This window comes from Brassica napus, chromosome C9 (assembly GCF_020379485.1).
Source record: "Brassica napus cultivar Da-Ae chromosome C9, Da-Ae, whole genome shotgun sequence".
NCBI lineage: Eukaryota > Viridiplantae > Streptophyta > Magnoliopsida > Brassicales > Brassicaceae > Brassica > Brassica napus.
The window spans coordinates 60,759,486-60,777,905 of NC_063452.1; the positions used below are offsets into that span (position 1 = coordinate 60,759,486).

The window sequence follows — 18,420 nt, forward strand, 5'->3', positions numbered from 1 at the left end:
GGAATAACCATTACAAGATCGCTATTTTCTTGAAAAAAAGAGAAAACAAAGGCTCTAAACCTCTTTCAAAATCATCATATATTGTAGGATGCAACTATGCATTAAAACAATATTGTCATATTTTTAAAAAATTTCTCAAAATCTATGGGTTAAACTTTACAAAAATATTGAATTTTGGTAAATGCTTTATATACTGAACCTTATAATCTTTAGTGCTGTTTTAAAATTTATAACCACATTATATATTTGTATTAATGTATGCTAAACTCTCTTGCATGGGACATAAGCATCGTTTAATTTTTTTTTATAAATTAATTTAGTAAAATTTCATATACTCTCCAAATTAGTGGACTAACCGTTATAAAATTTTTATTCTCTAAAGAAATGAAAACAAGAAAGGTTTCAAACCTCTTTGACCATCACCTTATATTAGTACAGAAGAAAACTATGCATTAAAGCAATATTGTTATATTTTTTGAATTTTTCTAAAAATTTACGTGTTAATCCCTACGAAAATATTGAGTTTTACGTTAAACATTCTATATACTAAAGCCTAAACATTTTAGTGTTGTTTAAAAATTTCTAACCACATTCTACATTTGTATTAATGTATGTTAAACTCTCTTTCATGGTATATGGTAATCGTAATAATTTTTTATCAATTAGTTTAGTAAAACTTTATTATACTCTCTAAATCGGTGGAATAACCTTTACAAGATCGCTATTTTCTTGAAACAAAGAGACAACAAAGGCTCTAAACCTCTTTCAAAATCATCATATATTGTAGGATGCAACTATGCATTAAAACAATATTGTCATATTTTTAAAAAATTTCTCAAAATCTATGGGTTAAACTTTACAAAAATATTGAATTTTGGTAAATGCTTTATATACTGAACCTTATAATCTTTAGTGCTGTTTTAAAATTTATAACCACATTCTACATTTGTATTAATGTATGCTAAACTCCCTTGCATGGTACATAAGCATCATTTAAAGTTTTTTTTATAAATTAATTTAATAAAATTTCATATACTCTCCAAATTAGTGGACTAACCATTATAAAATCGCTATTCTCTAAAGAAATGAAGACAAGAAAGGTTTCAAACCTCTTTGACCATCACCATATATTAGTACAGAAGACAACTATGCATTAAAACAATAATGTTATATTTTTGAATTTTTCTAAAAATCTATGTGTTAACCCCTACGAAAATATTGAATTTTACGTTAAACACTATATACTGGAGCCTAAACTTTTTAGTGTTGTTTTAAAATTTCTAACCATATTCTAAATTTGTATTAATGTATTTTAAACTCTCTTTCATGGTATAAGGCAATCGTAAAAAAAAATTATTAATTAATTTAGTAAAACTTCATAATACTCTCATAGTCAGTGGAATAACAACTACAAAATCACTATTTTCTTGAAAAACGGAGACAACAAAGGTTCAAAACTTCTTTCAACATCATATGTTAGTGCAGGATGCAACTATGCATTAAAACAATATTGTCATATTTTTGACATTTTCTCAAAATCTATGTGTTAACAACCCCTACAAAATATTGAATTTTGGTAAATGCTTTATATACTGAAGCCTATAATATTTAGTGTCGTTTTAAAATTTCTAACCACATTCTACATTATTATTAATGTATGCTAAACTCTCTTTCACGGTAAAGGAGCATCGTTCAATTTTTTTTATAAATTAATTTAGTAAAATTTCATATTATCCCTAAATTAGTGGACTAACCATTATAAAATCGTTATTCTCTAGAGAAATGAAGACAACAAAGGTTTTAAACTTCTTTGACTATCACCATATATTAGTACAGGAGACAACTATGCATGAAAGCAATATTGTTATATTTTTTGAATTTTTCTCAAAATATAAGTGTTAACCCCAACAAAAATATTGAGTTTTAAGTTAAACGTTCTATATAGCGAAGCCTAAAATTTTTAGTGTTGTTTTAAAATTTCTAACCATGTTCTACACTTGTATTAATGTATGCTAAACTTTCTTTCATGGTAAATGAGCATCATTCAATTTTTTTGATAAATTAATTTAGAAAATTTTCATACTCTCCCTACCTTAATGGACTAGCCCTTATAAAATCGCTATTTTCTAGAGAAATTGATACAACAAAGGTTTCAAACCTCTTTGACCATCACCATATATTAGTACATGATGCAACTATGCATTAAAGCAATATTGTTATATTTTTTTTATTTTTCTCAAAATCTATTTGTAACCCCAACGAAAATATTGAGTTTTACGTTAAACGCTCTATATACTGAAGCCTAAACTTTTTAGTGTTGTTTTAAAATTTCTAACAATATTCTACATTTGTATTAATGTATTTTAAACTCTCTTTCATGGTATATGGAAATCGTTATAATTTTTTATTAATTAATTTAGTAAAACTTCATAATACTCTCAAAATCAGTGAAATAATCACTACAAAATCGCTCTTTTCTTGAAAACGGAGACAAAAAAGGCTTAAAACCTCTTTGAACATCATCACATGTTAGTGCAGGATGAAACTATGCATGAAAACAATATTGTCATATTTTTTGAAATTTTCTCGAAATATATGTGTTAACCCCTAAGAAAATATTGTGGTTTACGTTAAACGCTCTATATACTGAAGCCTAAATTTTTTAGTGTTGTTTTAAAATTTCTAAACATATTCTAAATTTGTATTAATGTATGTGTTAACCCCTACAAAAATATTGAATTTTGGTAAATGATTTATATACTGAAGTCTATAATCTTTAGTGTTGTTTTAAAATTTATACATTCTACACTTGTATTAATGTATGATAAACTCTCTTTCACGGCAAATGAGCATCGTTCAAATTTTTTTATAAATTAATTTACTAAAATTTCATATTCTCCCTAAATTAATGGATTAGCCATCATAAAATCGTTATTTTTTAGAGAAATGAAGACAACAAAGGTTCCAAAAATTTTTGACCATCACCATATATTAGTACATGAGGCAACTATACATTAAAGTAAGATTGTTTTAATTTTTGAATTTATCTCAAAATCTATGTGTTAATCCTTACGAAAATATTGAGTTTTACGTTAAACGCTCTATATACTGAAACCTAAACTTTTTAGTGTTGTTTCAAAATTTCAAACCATATTCTACATTTGTATTAATGTATTTTAAACTCTATTTCATGGTAAATGAAAATCGTTATTATTTTTTATTAATTAATTTAGTAAAACTTCATAATACTCTCAAAATCGATGGAATAACCACTATAAAAAGACTATTTTCTAGAATACGTAGACAACAAAGAATCTAAACCTCTTTCAACATCATCATATGTTAGTGCAGGATGAAAATATGCATTAAAACTATATTGTCATATTTTTAAAAAATTTCTCAAAATCTATGTGTTAACCCCTACAAAATATTGAATTTTGGTAAATGTTTTGTATACTGAAGCCTGTAATTTTTAGTGTTGTTTAAAATTTCTAACCACATTCTACACTTGTATTAATGTATGTTAAACTCTCTTTCATGGTAAATGAGCATCGTTCAATTTTTTTTATAAATTAATTTAGAAAAATTTCATGCTCTCCCTAAATTAATGGACTAGCCTTTACAAAATCGCTATTTTCTAGAGAAACGAATACAACAAAGCTTCCAAACCTCTTTGACCATCACCGTATATTAGTACATGAGCCAACTATGCATTAAAGAAATATTGTTATATTTTTTGAATTTTCTCAAAATCTATGAGTTAACACCTACGAAAATATTGAGTTTTACGTTAAATGCTCTATATACTGAAGCCTAAACTTTTTAGTGTTATTTCAAAATTTCTAACCATATTATACATTTGTATTAATGTATTTTAAACTCTCTTTCACGGTATAAAGGAATCGTTATAATTTTTTATTAATTAATTTAGTAAAACTTCATTATACTCTCTAAATCAGTGGAATAATCACAACAAAATCGCTATTTTCTTGGAAAAAAAAGATAACAAAGGCTCAAAACCTTTTTCAACATGATCATATGTTAGTGCATAATGCAACTATGCATTAAAAATATTGTCATATCTTTTGAAATATTCTCAAAATCTATGTGTAACCCCTACAAAAATATTGAATTTTGGTAAATGTTTTATATACTGAAGCCTATAATCTTTAGTGATGTTTTAAAATTTCTAACCAAATTATACACTTGTATTAATGTATTCTAAGCTCTCTTTCATGGTACATGAGCATAGTTCAATTTTTTTTATAAATTAATTTAGTAAAATTTCATATTCTCCCTAAATTAATGGACTAGCCGTTATAAAATCACTATTTTTTAGAGAAATTGAGACAACAAAGGTTCCAAACTTTTTTTACCATCACCATATACTAGTACATGAGACAAATATGCATTAAAGCAATATTGTCATATTTTTTGAATTTATCTCAAAATCTAAGTGTTAATCCCTACGAAAATATTGAGTTTTACGTTAAACGCTCTATATACTGAAGCCTAACCTTTTTAGTGTTGTTTTAGAAGTTCTAACAATATTATATATTTGTATTAATGTATTTTAAACTCTCTTTCATGAAATATGGGAATCATTATAATTTTTTATTAATTAACTTAGTAAAACTTCATAATACTCCCAAAATCGGTGGAATAACCACTATAAAATGACTATTTTCTTGAAAAACGGAGACAAAAAAGGCTCCAAACCTCTTTCAACATCATTATATTTTAGTGAATGATGCAACTATGCATTAAAATAAAATATTCATATTTTTTGAAATTTTCTCGAAAACTATGTGTTGCTCTACAAAAATATTGAATTTTGGTAAATGTTTTATATACTGAAGCCTATAATCTTAAGTGTTGTTTTAAAATTTCTAACCACATTTTACACTTGTATTAATTTGTGCTAAACTCTTTTTCATGGTAAATGAGCAGCATTCAATTTTTTTTATAAATTAATTTAGTAAAATTTCAAATTATCCCTAAATTAGTGGACTAACCGTTATAAAATGTTATTCTCTAGAGAAATGAAGATAACAAAGGTTCCAAACCTCTTTGACCATCACCATATATTAGTACATGAGTCAACTATGCATTAAAGAAATATTGTTATACTTTTGGGTTTGTTCTCAAAATCTATATGCTAACAAACCCCTACGAAAATATTGAGTTTTACGTTAAACGCTCTATATACTGAAGCCTAAACTTTTTAATGTTATTTTAAAATTTCTAATCATATTCTACAGTTGTATTAATTTATTTTGAAGTCTCTTTCATGGTATAAGGGAATCAATATATTTTTTTATTAATTAATTTAGTAAAACTTCATAATGCTCTCAAAATCAGTGGAATAATCACTACAAAATCGCTATTCTCTTGAAAAACGGAGACAACAAAGGCTCCAAACCTCTTTCAACATCATCATATGTTAGTGCAGGATGAAACTATGCACAAAAACAATATTGTCATAGTTTTTGAAATTTTCTCAAAATCTATGTGTTAACCCCTAAGAAAATATTGTGTTTTACGTTAAACGCTCTATATACTGAAGCCTAAACTTTTTAGTGTTGTTTTAAAATTTCTAAAGATATTCTAAATTTGTATTAATGTATTTTAAACTCTATTTCATGGTATAAGGAAGTGAATCGTTATAGTTTTTATTAATTAATTTAGTAAAACTTCATAATACTTTCAAAATCAGTGGAATAACCACTATAAAATGGCTATTTTCTTGAATATGGAGACAACAAAGGCTCCAAACCTCTTTCAACATCATCATATGTTAGTGCATGATGCAACTATGCATTAAAACAATTTTTTCATATTTTTAAAACATTTCTCAAAATCTATGTGTTAAACTTTACAAAAATATTGAATTTTGGTAAATGATTTATATATTGAGCCCTATAATCTTTAGTGCTGTTTTAAAATTTATAACCACATTATAAATAGGTATTAATGTATATTAAACTCTCTCGCATGGTACATAAGCATCATTTAATTTTTTTTATAAATTAATTTAGTAAAATTTCATATACTCTCCAAATTAGTGGACTAACCGTTATAAAATCGCTATTCTCTAAAGAAATGAAGACAAGAAAGGTTTCAAACCTCTTTGACCATCACCATATATTAGTACAGAAGACAACTATGCATTAAAGCAATAATGTAATATTTTTTGTATTTTTCTAAAAATCTATGTGTTAACCCCTACGAAAATATTGAATTTTACGTTAAACACTATATACTGGAGCCTAAACTTTTTAATGTTGTTTTAAAATTTCTAACCATATTCTAAATTTGTATTAATGTATTTTAAACTCTCTTTCACGGTATAAGGGAATCGTAAAAAAAATTATTAATTAATTTAGTAAAACTTCAAAATACTCTCATAATCAGTAGAATAACCACTACAAAATCACTATTTTCTTGAAAAACGGAGACAACAAAGGTTCAAAACCTCTTTCAACATCATATGTTAGTGCAGGATGCAACTATGCATTAAAACAATATTATTATATTTTTTGAAATTTTCTCGAAATCTATGTGTTAACAACCCCTACAAAATATTTTAATTTTGGTAAATGCTTTATATACTGTAGCCTATAATATTTAGTGTTGTTTTAAAATTTCTAACCACATTCTACATTATTATTAATGTATGCTAAACTCTCTTTCACGGTAAATGAGCATCGTTCAATTTTTTTTATAAATTAATTTAGTAAAATTTCATATTATCCCTAAATTAGTGGACTAACCATTATAAAATCGCTATTCTCTAGAGAAATAAAGACAACAAAGGTTCTAAACTTCTTTGACCATCACCATATATTAGTACAGGAGACAATTATGCATTAAAGCAATATTGTTATATTTTTTGAATTTTTTTCAAAATATATGTGTTAACCCCTACAAAAATATTGAGTTTTAAGTTAAACGTTCTATATAGCGAAGCCTAAAATTTTTAGTGTTGTTTTAAAATTTCTAACCATATTCTACACTTGTATTAATGTATGCTAAACTTTCTTTCATGGTAAATGAGCATCATTCAATTTTTTTGATAAATTAATTTAGAAAAATTTCATACTCTCCCTACCTTAATGGACTAGCCCTTATAAAATCGCTATTTTCTAGAGAAATTGATACAACAAAGGTTTCAAACCTCTTTGACCATCACCATATATTAGTACATGACGCAACTATGCATTAAAGCAATATTGTTATATTTTTTTATTTTTCTCAAAATCTATTTGTAACCCCAACGAAAATATTGAGTTTTACGTTAAACGCTCTATATACTGAAGCCTAAACTTTTTTAGTGTTGTTTTAAAATTTCTAACAATATTCTACATTTGTATTAATGTATTTTAAACTCTCTTTCAGGGTATATGGAAATCGTTATAATTTTTTATTAATTAATTTAGTAAAACTTCATAATACTCTCAAAATCAGTGGAATAATCACTACAAAATCGCTTTTTCCTTGAAAAACGTAGACAAAAAAGGCTTAAAACCTCTTTGAACATCATCACATGTTAGTGCAAGATGAAACTATGCATGAAAACAATATTGTCATATTTTTTGAAATTTTCTCAAAATCTATGTCTTAACCCCTAAGAAAATATTGTGGTTTACGTTAAACGCTCTATATACTGAAGCCTAAACTTTTTAGTGTTGTTTTAAAATTTCTAAACATATTCTAAATTTGTATTAATGTATTTTAAACTCTCTTTCATGGTATATAGAAATCTTTATATTTTTTTATTAATTAATTTAGTAAAACTTCATAATACTCTCAAAATCAGTGGAATAATCACTACAAAATCGCTCTTTTCTTGAAAAACGGAGACAAAAAAGGCTTAAAACCTCTTTCAACATCATCATATATTAGTGTAGGATGCAACTATGCGTTAAAACAATATTGTCATATTTTCGAAATTTTCTCAAAATCTATGTGTTAACAACCTTTACAAAAATATTGAATTTTTGTAAATGCTTTATATACTGAACCCTATAATCTTTAGTGTTGTTTTGAAATTTCTAGCCATGTTAATGTATGCTAAATTCTCTTTCATGGTAAATGAGCTTCGTTCAAATTTTTTTATAAATTAATTTAGTAAAATTTCATATTATCCCTAAATTAGTGGACTAACCCTTATAAAATCGCTATTTTCTAGAGAAATGAAGACAACAAACATTCTAAACCTCTTTAAACATCACCATATATTAGTACATAAGGCAACTATGCATTAAAGCAATATTGTTTTTTTTTTATTTTTCTCAAAATCTATGTGTTAACCCCTAAGAAAATATTGAGTTTTACGTTAAACGCTTTGTATACTGGAGCCTAACCTTTTTAGTGTTGTTCTATATTTCTATTAATGTATTTTAAACTCTATTTCACGGTATAATGGAATCGTTATATTTTTTATTAATTAATTTAGTAGAACTTCATTACATTCTCAAAATCAGTAGAATAATCAATACAAAATCGCTATTTTCTTGAAAAGGGGAGACAACAGAGGCTCAAAACCTCTTTCAACATCATCATATATTAGTGCAGGATGCAACTATGCATTAAAACAAAATTTCCATATTTTTGAAATTTTCTAGAAATCTACGTGTTAACCCCTACAAAAAAAATTGAATTTTGGTAAATGCTTTATATACTGAAGCCTATAATCTTTAGAGTTGTTTTAAAATTTCTAACCATATTCTACACTTGTATTAATGTATGTTAAATTCTCTTTCATGGTAAATGAGAATCGTTCAATTTTTTTTATAAATTAATTTATTAAAATTTCATATTCTCCCTAAATTAACGGACTAGCCTTTATAAAATCGCTATTTTATAGAGAAAGGGAGACAACAAAGGTTCAAAACCTTTTTGACCATCACCATATATTAGTACATGAGACAACTATGCATTAAAGCAATATTGTTATTTTTTTTGAATTTATCTCAAAATCTATGTGTTAACCCCTACGAAAATATTGAGTTTTACGTTATACGCTCTATATACTGAAGCCTAAACTTTTTAGTGTTGTTTTAAAATTTCTAACAATATTCTATATTTGTATTAATGTATTTTAAACTCTATTTCATGGTATATGAGAATCATTATAATTTTTTATTAATTAACTTAGTAAAACTTCATAATACTCCCAAAATCGGTGGAATAACCACTATAAAATGACTATTTTCTTGAAAAACGGAGACAACAAAGGCTCCAAACCTCTTTCAACATCATCATATGTTAGTTCAGGATGCAGCTATGCATTAAAACAATATTTTCATATTTTTGAAATTTTCTCGAAATCTATGTGTCCCTACAAAAAAATTGAATTTTGGTAAATGCTTTATATACTGAAGCCTATAATCTTTAGTGTTGTTTTAAAATTTCTAACCACATTCTACACGTGTATTAATGTATGCTAAACTCTTTTTCATGGTAAATGAGCATTGTTCAATTGTTTTTATAAATTAATTTAGTTAAATTTCATATTATCCCTAAATTAGTGGAATAGCCGTTATAAAATCTCTATTTTTTAGAGAAATGAAGACAACAAAGAATCCAAACCTTTTTGACTATCATCATATATTAGTACATGAGGCAAATATGCATTAAAGCAATATTGTTATATTTTTTGAATTTATCTCAAAATCTATGTGTTAACTAATCCTTACGAAAATATTGAGTTTTACGTTAAACGCTCTATATACTGAAGCCTAAACTTTTTAGTGTTGTTTTAAAATTTATAACAATATTCTATATTTGTATTAATGTATTTTAAACTCTCTTTCATGGTATATGGGAATCGTTATAATTTTTTATTAATAAACTTAGTAAAACTTCATAATACTCCCAAAATCGGTGGAATAACCACTATAAAATCGCTAATTTCTTGAAAAACGGAGACAAAGAAGACTCTAAACCTTTTTGAACATCATCATATGTTTGTGCAGGATGCAACTATGCATTAAAACAATATTTTCATATTTTTTGAAATATTCTCAAAATCTATGTGTTAACCCTTACAAAAATATTGAATTTTGGTAAATGCTTTGTATACTGAAGCCTATAATATTTAGTGTTGTTTTAAAATTTCTAACCACATTCTACACTTTTATTAATGTATGTTAAACTCTCTTTCATGGTAAATGAGCATCGTTCAATTTTTTTATTAATTAATTTAGAAAAATTTCATACTCTCCCTAAATTAATGGACTAGCCATTATAAAATCGCTATTTTCTAGAGAAATGGAGACAACAAAGGTTCCAAACCTCTTTGACCATCACCATATATTAGTACATGAGGCAACTATGAATTAAAGCAATATTGTTATATTTTTTGAATTTATCTCAAAATCTATGTGTTAACTAATCCTTACGAAAATATTGAGTTTTACGTTAAACGCTCTATATACTGAAGCCTAAACTTTTTAGTGTTGTTTTAAAATTTATAACAATATTCTATATTTGTATTAATGTATTTTAAACTCTCTTTCATGGTATATGGGAATCGTTATAATTTTTTATTAATAAACTTAGTAAAACTTCATAATACTCCCAAAATCGGTGGAATAACCACTATAAAATCGCTAATTTCTTGAAAAACGGAGACAAAGAAGACTCTAAACCTTTTTGAACATCATCATATGTTTGTGCAGGAAGCAACTATGCATTAAAACAATATTTTCATATTTTTTGAAATATTCTCAAAATCTATGTGTTAACCCTTACAAAAATATTGAATTTTGGTAAATGCTTTGTATACTGAAGCCTATAATATTTAGTGTTGTTTTAAAATTTCTAACCACATTCTACATTTTTATTAATGTATGCTAAACTCTCTTTCATGGTAAATGAGCATCGTTCAATTTTTTTATTAATTAATTTAGAAAAATTTCATACTCTCCCTAAATTAATGGACTAGCCATTATAAAATCGCTATTTTCTAGAGAAATGGAGACAACAAAGGTTCCAAACCTCTTTGACCATCACCATATATTAGTACATGAAGCAACTATGAATTAAAGCAATATTGTTATATTTTTTGAAATTTCTCAAAATCTATGAGTTAACACCTACGAAAATATTGAGTTTTACGTTAAACGCTCTATATACTGAAGCCTAAACTTTTTAGTGTTATTTTAAAATTTCTAACCATATTCTACATTTGTATTAATGTATTTTAAACTCTCTTTCACGGTATAAAGGAATCGTTATAATTTTTTATTAATTAATTTAGTAAAACTTCATAATACTCTCAAAATCAGTGGAATAATCACTACAAAATCGCTATTTTCTTGAAAAGACGAGACAACAAAGGCTCAAAACCTCTTTCAACATCATCATATATTAGTGTAGGATGCAACTATGAATTAAAACAATATTGTCATATTTTTTGAAATTTTCTTGAAATCTATGTGTCCCTACAAAAAAAATTGAATTTTGGTAAACGCTTTATATACTGAAGCCTATAATTTTTAGCGTTGTTCTAAAATTTCTAACCACATTTTACACTTGTATTAATGTATGTTAAACTCTCTTTCATGTTAAATGAGCATCGTTCAATTTTTTTATAAATTAATTTAGAAAAATTTTATATTCTCCCTAAATTAATGGATTAGCCATTATAAAATCGCTATTTGTTAGAGAAATGGAGACAACAAAGGTTCCAAACCTTTTTGACCATCACCATATATTAGTACATGAGGCAACTACGCATTAAAGCAATATTGTTATATTTTTTGAATTTATCTCAAAATCTATGTGTTAACTAACCCTTATGAAAATATTGAGTTTTACGTTAAACGCTCTATATACTGAAGCCTAAACTTTTTAGTGTTTTTTTTAAATTTCTAACAATATTCTATATTTGTATTAATGTATTTTAAACTCTCTTTCATGGTATATGGGAATCGTTATAATTTTTTATTAATAAACTTAGTAAAACTTCATAATACTCCCAAAATCGGTGGAATAACCACTATAAAATCGCTAATTTCTTGAAAAACTTAGACAAAGAAGGCTCTAAACCTTTTTGAACATCATCATATGTTAGTGCATGATGCAACTATGCATTAAAACAATATTGTCATATTTTTTTAAATTTTCTCAAAATATATGTGTTAATCCTTACAAAAATATTAAATTACAAAAATATTGAGTTTTAGTAAATGATTTATATACTGAATCCTATAATCAGTGTTGTTTTAAAATTTCTAACTACATTCCGCTAAAAGTTAAACATGCTCTTGGATTTGTTATGGGCTGGATTTTCAAGTCTGGTATTAAGGTTAGTCAATCTCCTTTATGAATTTGATATCAATATTTTGTAGGTTAATCTTTCTCTATATCGCAACTTCATATGTTAATAGGGCATGTGGGCTGCCTGGTATGATATTCGGAGGAACTGCAGTTCAGACATTGATATTGATATTTATTACCATGAGATGTGACTGGGAGAAAGAGGTAATTCAATTTTTGCTTATGTTTCTTTTTTTGTCATTAAAACTTAAACTTGAGGCCGAAGCCAACATAATTCGACCAAATAGGTCAGAGAAGAAACAAAATGGGAGAGAAACAACAAGATGACATCAGTAGATGCCGATTACAAACCCATAAATTGGGTGATGAAAAAACCGGTAAAGGCCAACCAGAGGACCTGTAATACTCGATAGCAAGGAGGATAAGTGAGACTAATAACCTCAACTCGCATCGTCTGTGGCAGTCACCGACGCTTCCTTGAGAATAAGGGTCCTAAGCCATGTAGGGCCTCCGTGAGCAACATATGACTGAAGACGAGTATCACGTGTGACACTAAGAGCAATCTCCGCAGCTACTTGATTCGCCTCAATATGGACATACGTCAGATGGTAATGGCTTATCAAGCTCAAAAGATGAAGCACCCTAGCCGTCAACGTACACCTTCTCAAACTATGCCTAGGGTTGGTTAACACCTCATAAACTTCGGGAGAAGACACCTCCAGGATGACTTTATTCATACGCATATTCTTAACTGCTTCCACCGCCCAGAACAGAGCGTTCAAACCTGCCTCTGTGGCAGAACGACACGTAGAATAAGATCGTCTACTATGTGAGATGGCCTGTCCCTGAGAATCTCGGATGATCCATGCTGCCCCACTCCATTGCGAGCCACTCCTCCAAGAAGCGCCAACATTGCACTTGACCATATCCAAGGGCGGGGGTTTCCAACTTCCTCTGTAGAGCATTTCCCTAGGTAAAGTATTAGGCTCTTCTTGGTCTTGTCGTTGAAGCTGTGTCCATATTGTTGCATCTTCTTCAGCTTTAGAGACTATCGCTTCTGCCTCGTAGCGCACTCTCTCAAAGAAAAATGCATTTCTCGCTTTCCAAATCTGCCAAAGAAACCAGGGGAACCTCAGAGCAGAGTTGCCTTGTGTGGTACGTTTTTTACTACATGCGATCAGGTAATGTATGTTGAAGAAAACTGAATTCCTCGAGAAACCAGCCGGAGGTAACGGTATTGATGAACGCTCCCAAGTCTCCTTCGCAGCCTTACAGTGAAAGAGAGCATGGCATATACTTTCCTCATGGTCTCCACATAAGGAGCAAGTCGTATCAAGTAATATTCCCCTTGTACGGAGACATGCCTTCACAGCTAAGGCCCCTTATAGCATCCTCCATAAGAAATGTTTGATTTTTGGAGGAGCTTTTAGCTTCCACCGGCTCTTCCATAGTTGCTTTTCTAGAGGAGGAAGAGAAGAGCTATGATTGGACTGGATATCTTCTAACGTCTCCAGCAATTTATAACCACTTCTAGTATTATACTTCCCATCTCTGGTGAAGCTCCATACGATCTTATCGCCACGAGATCGAGAGACCGGTGTGCGAAGAACCAAATCCACATCCTCCGCATGAATGAATTGATGAATCCTCTCTACATTCCAACGACCAGTCTGTACTTCTATCACCTCCTCTACCGTAAGAGTAAGGTCCACCATTGCTTCTTGTCTATATCTTGGTGGTCTAGGTATGGAATCAAATTTATGGCTTGTTTTTAGGTATGTCTTTTAATTATATGGTCGTTTAATTTCGAATTTACAGGTTCAGAAAGGAAATGCGCGCGTTAAAAAATGGTATGTTTCCGATGAAGGAAATTGAAGACAATCGAACGTCAAAACTTATCATTGTAATCACCATTGCTAGTACGTTACGCAAATCGGTGTAGTGTCTGGTTCGGCTATCTAAACCTAAACCGGAGCAACGACCGATTTTTTTTATGAATAAATAACTAAGGCTCCTTTAACTACATATTTTCTTATTTGTATTTATCATGAATAAGGAATATTATCATAGCTAAAAAATGACACATCTAGTTCGAAGACCAAAGGCAAAAATTTATTTGTCAAACGGTTTATCACATGATGTCTAATACACGTAATTAATGAAACCGGGCATAAGAAATGGTGGGATGCAAGAAATTGAAGAATGTATACAAAATATTAATTATATCTCGTATTATTAAACCAGTTAATCGGTATATATATAGTAACCGGTTCGAAGTTTGTAAACCGAAACCTAAGCAATGGCGTGGTTGGTGAGAAATATACATGCTCTCCTTTCATGTCTTCTTTTCCAACAATTATTTTATACGTCAAGTGGCCCGGTTCTATATAGAAGAAGAAAATTATTAATTACATAATGACGAAAATAGTCGACAAAAAAATGGAGTTGTTAAGTTCGTGACAACCAGTAATGTGGACGTACATGGCACATAAAGCGATGTAAACGGAGTTATTGAGTGAATTAAGTCAACGATATAGTATTGGAGTTGAAATGAAAGAGGATTACAATGTTTTAAAATAATTGACGCATGCATGGTGGTTTAATGGTAAAATAAACCATCCTGGAAGCGAGAGGGACCGTAATTAGAACGTTTCTAGCTTCTGAGTTTTGCTTCATGAGATTAGATGATGGTAACTGTTTTCCACAAATGTCTTTTTTGTAACTATGTTCCACAAATGTCTCGGGAATTAACACATTTTCCGGTTCTTAACCTACCGATTATAAAAAAACAATATTAATATGTGTGTGTTACTCAAGATCATCACGTATCTGCTCTCATCTACTCCTTTATTTTATAGATTTATAATTTTCCAGAAGATCGGCGATGGGAGAGAGAGACGACGAAACAGGAGGTGTAGAGAAGGCAAGGATTCCTCTGTTAAGGGATCGAAATGAAGAGGAGGAAGAGAAAGATATATTGGTGGAGACGAAGAAGCTATGGCGTATTGTTGGACCAGCCATATTCACCAGAATCACCACCTACTTGATCCTCGTCATTACTCAGGCCTTTGCCGGCCACCTCGGCGAGCTTGAACTCGCCGCTATCTCCATCGTTAACAACGTCATCATCGGCTTCAACTTCGGCCTCCTTGTATACACACACATAAGAGACACTATTTTTGGCTTGTATCATAATGTTCAACTTATCAAGAAACTATAATTTTGTATGCAGCTAGGAATGGCGAGTGCGTTGGAAACGCTGTGTGGTCAAGCGTTCGGAGCGAAAAAATACAACATGTTAGGAGTGTATTTGCAGCGGTCTTGGATTGTTCTCTTCTTATTCGCCATCTCGCTTCTCCCTATGTACTTCTTTGCAACTCCGATTCTTAAGTACTTGGGCCAGCCTGATGACATCGCCGAACTCTCTGGTACCATCGCAGTTTGGGTTATTCCTATCCATTTCGCATTTGCCTTCGTTTTCCCTCTCAATAGATTCCTCCAATGCCAGCTCAGGAATGTGGTATGTATATATGTAACATTTTCTAGTCTAGTTAATTTTTCATTCCGATAATAATCAGTCACAATTACAGTTAATAATCACTTGACAGCTTGTTCTAGCATTTCTAGCATAATAATATCCTTCACATTGGCCATGACTGAGTATGTTCCGTGATACTATTAATGTGAAATGGTTTTGTCGCTTACGTTACAACCAGGTGATTGCAATAGCATCTGGAGTGGCACTTGTAGTTCACATATTTGTGTGCTGGCTTTTTGTGTACGTTCTTGAACTTGGAGTCATAGGGACCATGGCTACTGTTAACGTCTCATGGTGGTTCAATTTACTCGTCTTATTTACTTACACCACTTGCGGTGGTTGTCCGCTCACTTGGACTGGTTTCTCCATCGAAGCTTTCACAGGACTATGGGAATTCGCTAAGCTCTCTGTCTCTTCCGGTATCATGATTTGGTATTCGTTAAACGCCACTGGTGTCGAATTTTTCCGTTATGTTTCCAACCAGAACACGACTTCTTACGATAGACTTTTATCGAGACAGCTTGGAGAATTGGTATTATAAGATTTTAATCCTGATGACTGGAAATCTGAAGGATACAAAAATTGTTGTCGACTCCCTGTCTATATGGTACGTCATATATAAATATATATATATATTTGAAGATTAATATATATACTACATCTGGAAAGCTTAAACTAAAAAAAATATGAAAAGCTTTCATATCATATTTAATTTATTTATCAACCAATTTTGTATGATTACAAATGTTCATTGGTAGCATGTCGATAAATGGACTGGAGCTGATGATTCCAATTGCTTTCCTCGCTGGGACCGGGTATAACCAATCTCTCTTTATTATGACTATAGTGTATATAGTTTTATTTTTGTTTAGCTTGACTTGTATTATTTCATATTATTGAAAGGCCTCTCTATATTACGTAATATGATATATATGTTTTTATAGCGTACGAGTGGCAAATGAACTAGGGGCAGGCAGTGGGAAACGAGCAAGATTTGCAATGATCGTATCAGTGACACAGTCCTTACTCATCGGAATAATATTTTCCGTGCTCGTTGTATTTCTTCATGATCAAATCGGTTGGATCTTTTCTTCAAGTGAAACCGTCATAAAAGCAGTCAATGATCTCTCTATTCTTTTAGCTTTTACCATTCTTCTCAACAGTGTCCAACCGGTTCTTTCGGGTAAGTTACAAATGCAAACTGATTTGTTTGTTATTCCACAATAAACCGGGTCAACTATTGTGAAGTGACTGTTTTTTTTGTTAGGTGTGGCCATTGGTTCAGGTTGGCAATCATTCGTGGCATATATAAATTTGGGATGCTATTATTTCATCGGACTTCCACTTGGATTTGTCATGGGTTGGATTTTCAAATCTGGTGTTAAGGTAAAAGCCAGTTTTCTTTTAATATAACAAATTTCAGAATTTAAAGATTAACTAACCTATGTGTGTGTATTGTGATTTTATGTTATAGGGCATTTGGGGCGGTATGATATTGGGAGGAACTGGGATTCAAACATTGGTATTGATATTTTTAGTTGTGAGATGTGACTGGGAAAAAGAGGTAACTCGAATTTTTTTTGTTTATTGCTTTTGGTACATGTGTATGTCTTTCTAATGCAATGGTTTTATCGTTTATTTCATATTTAATTGTAGGCACAAAAGGCAAGTGCGCGCGTTAGAAAATGGTCGACCTCAAACTCAGAGGCAATAAATTGAAAATTGCATAATTTGTGTACAATAGTAGAATTATACTCCATAAAGCTAGGCCGTGGTTATCTCTTATATATTAAAAGAGAAGCATTGTAATAAATGCATTCACATTATAATAGGCATGTGGCAATTTCACAATGATTTGATAATAAGTATGCTAACGCGTTCACATTATATTCATAAATGTGTTCACACTATGTACTTTGCGATTTTTTTAATATAAAACTCACATAAATGGTTCCAATAAAACTTTAGATTTTTCGGTTCAAACAAAAATAGATAACGAATCAAAAGCCAAACTATATATATATTATTTTTATTGTTTACGGATAAAGTTGAGCAAAATATTCATAAATTTTGATTCGATTCGTTATCCGTTTTGATTTGAACCAAAAAATCTGGATATCCGTAACTCTACGAAACAAATCAAATACTAAAATACAATATCCAAAAAAGAAGCAAATCACAAATACCAATATTTTTAGGAACGGATATCTAATTTGATCTGTTATATGCATATATATACATATATGTAAAGAAAGAAATATATATATATATATGTTATATATATTATACTTTATATCAGTTTTACAATATTTTTATGAATTAAATTTATTATATTAGGTACTAGAATTTAAAAAGTTAAATAATGTTTTATTTTTGTAACAAAATGTTATTATTAAAAAAATTAATTATTTTAAAATTTTATTTTATTTACGGATCAAATCAGATATTCTTTAAAATTCTAAAACATTTCGGATATCCGAGTCACCAAATATCTAGGTGGCTAAAGATCGAATCGACACGAATGCTTCCAAATACCCAGATATTCGATATGTGCCCACTCCTATTTACGGATACAATTTTATTTTCTTTATATG

General features: G+C 29.5%; 2 protein-coding genes across 2 annotated transcripts; one reads left to right on the forward strand and one right to left on the reverse strand.

The window, feature by feature from the left end:
* Positions 1–12,728: 12,728 nt before the first annotated feature.
* Positions 12,729–13,594, reverse strand: LOC106403776. The gene is made up of 2 exons (XM_013844566.1): positions 13,508–13,594; positions 12,729–13,397 (listed from the first exon to the last, which is right to left on the reverse strand). Exons 1-2 carry the CDS (start codon positions 13,592–13,594, stop codon positions 12,729–12,731), a joined length of 756 nt encoding a protein of 251 aa, XP_013700020.1.
* An 862-nt stretch (positions 13,595–14,456) lies between these two features.
* On the forward strand, positions 14,457–17,780 carry LOC106405147 (protein DETOXIFICATION 28). Its single transcript, XM_013845744.3, has 10 exons — positions 14,457–14,978; positions 15,147–15,439; positions 15,521–15,808; positions 16,005–16,258; positions 16,347–16,433; positions 16,585–16,641; positions 16,771–17,009; positions 17,094–17,212; positions 17,301–17,390; positions 17,483–17,780. Exons 2-10 carry the CDS (start codon positions 15,173–15,175, stop codon positions 17,543–17,545), a joined length of 1,464 nt encoding a protein of 487 aa, XP_013701198.1. The 5' UTR covers positions 14,457–14,978; positions 15,147–15,172; the 3' UTR covers positions 17,546–17,780.
* Positions 17,781–18,420: the final 640 nt, after the last annotated feature.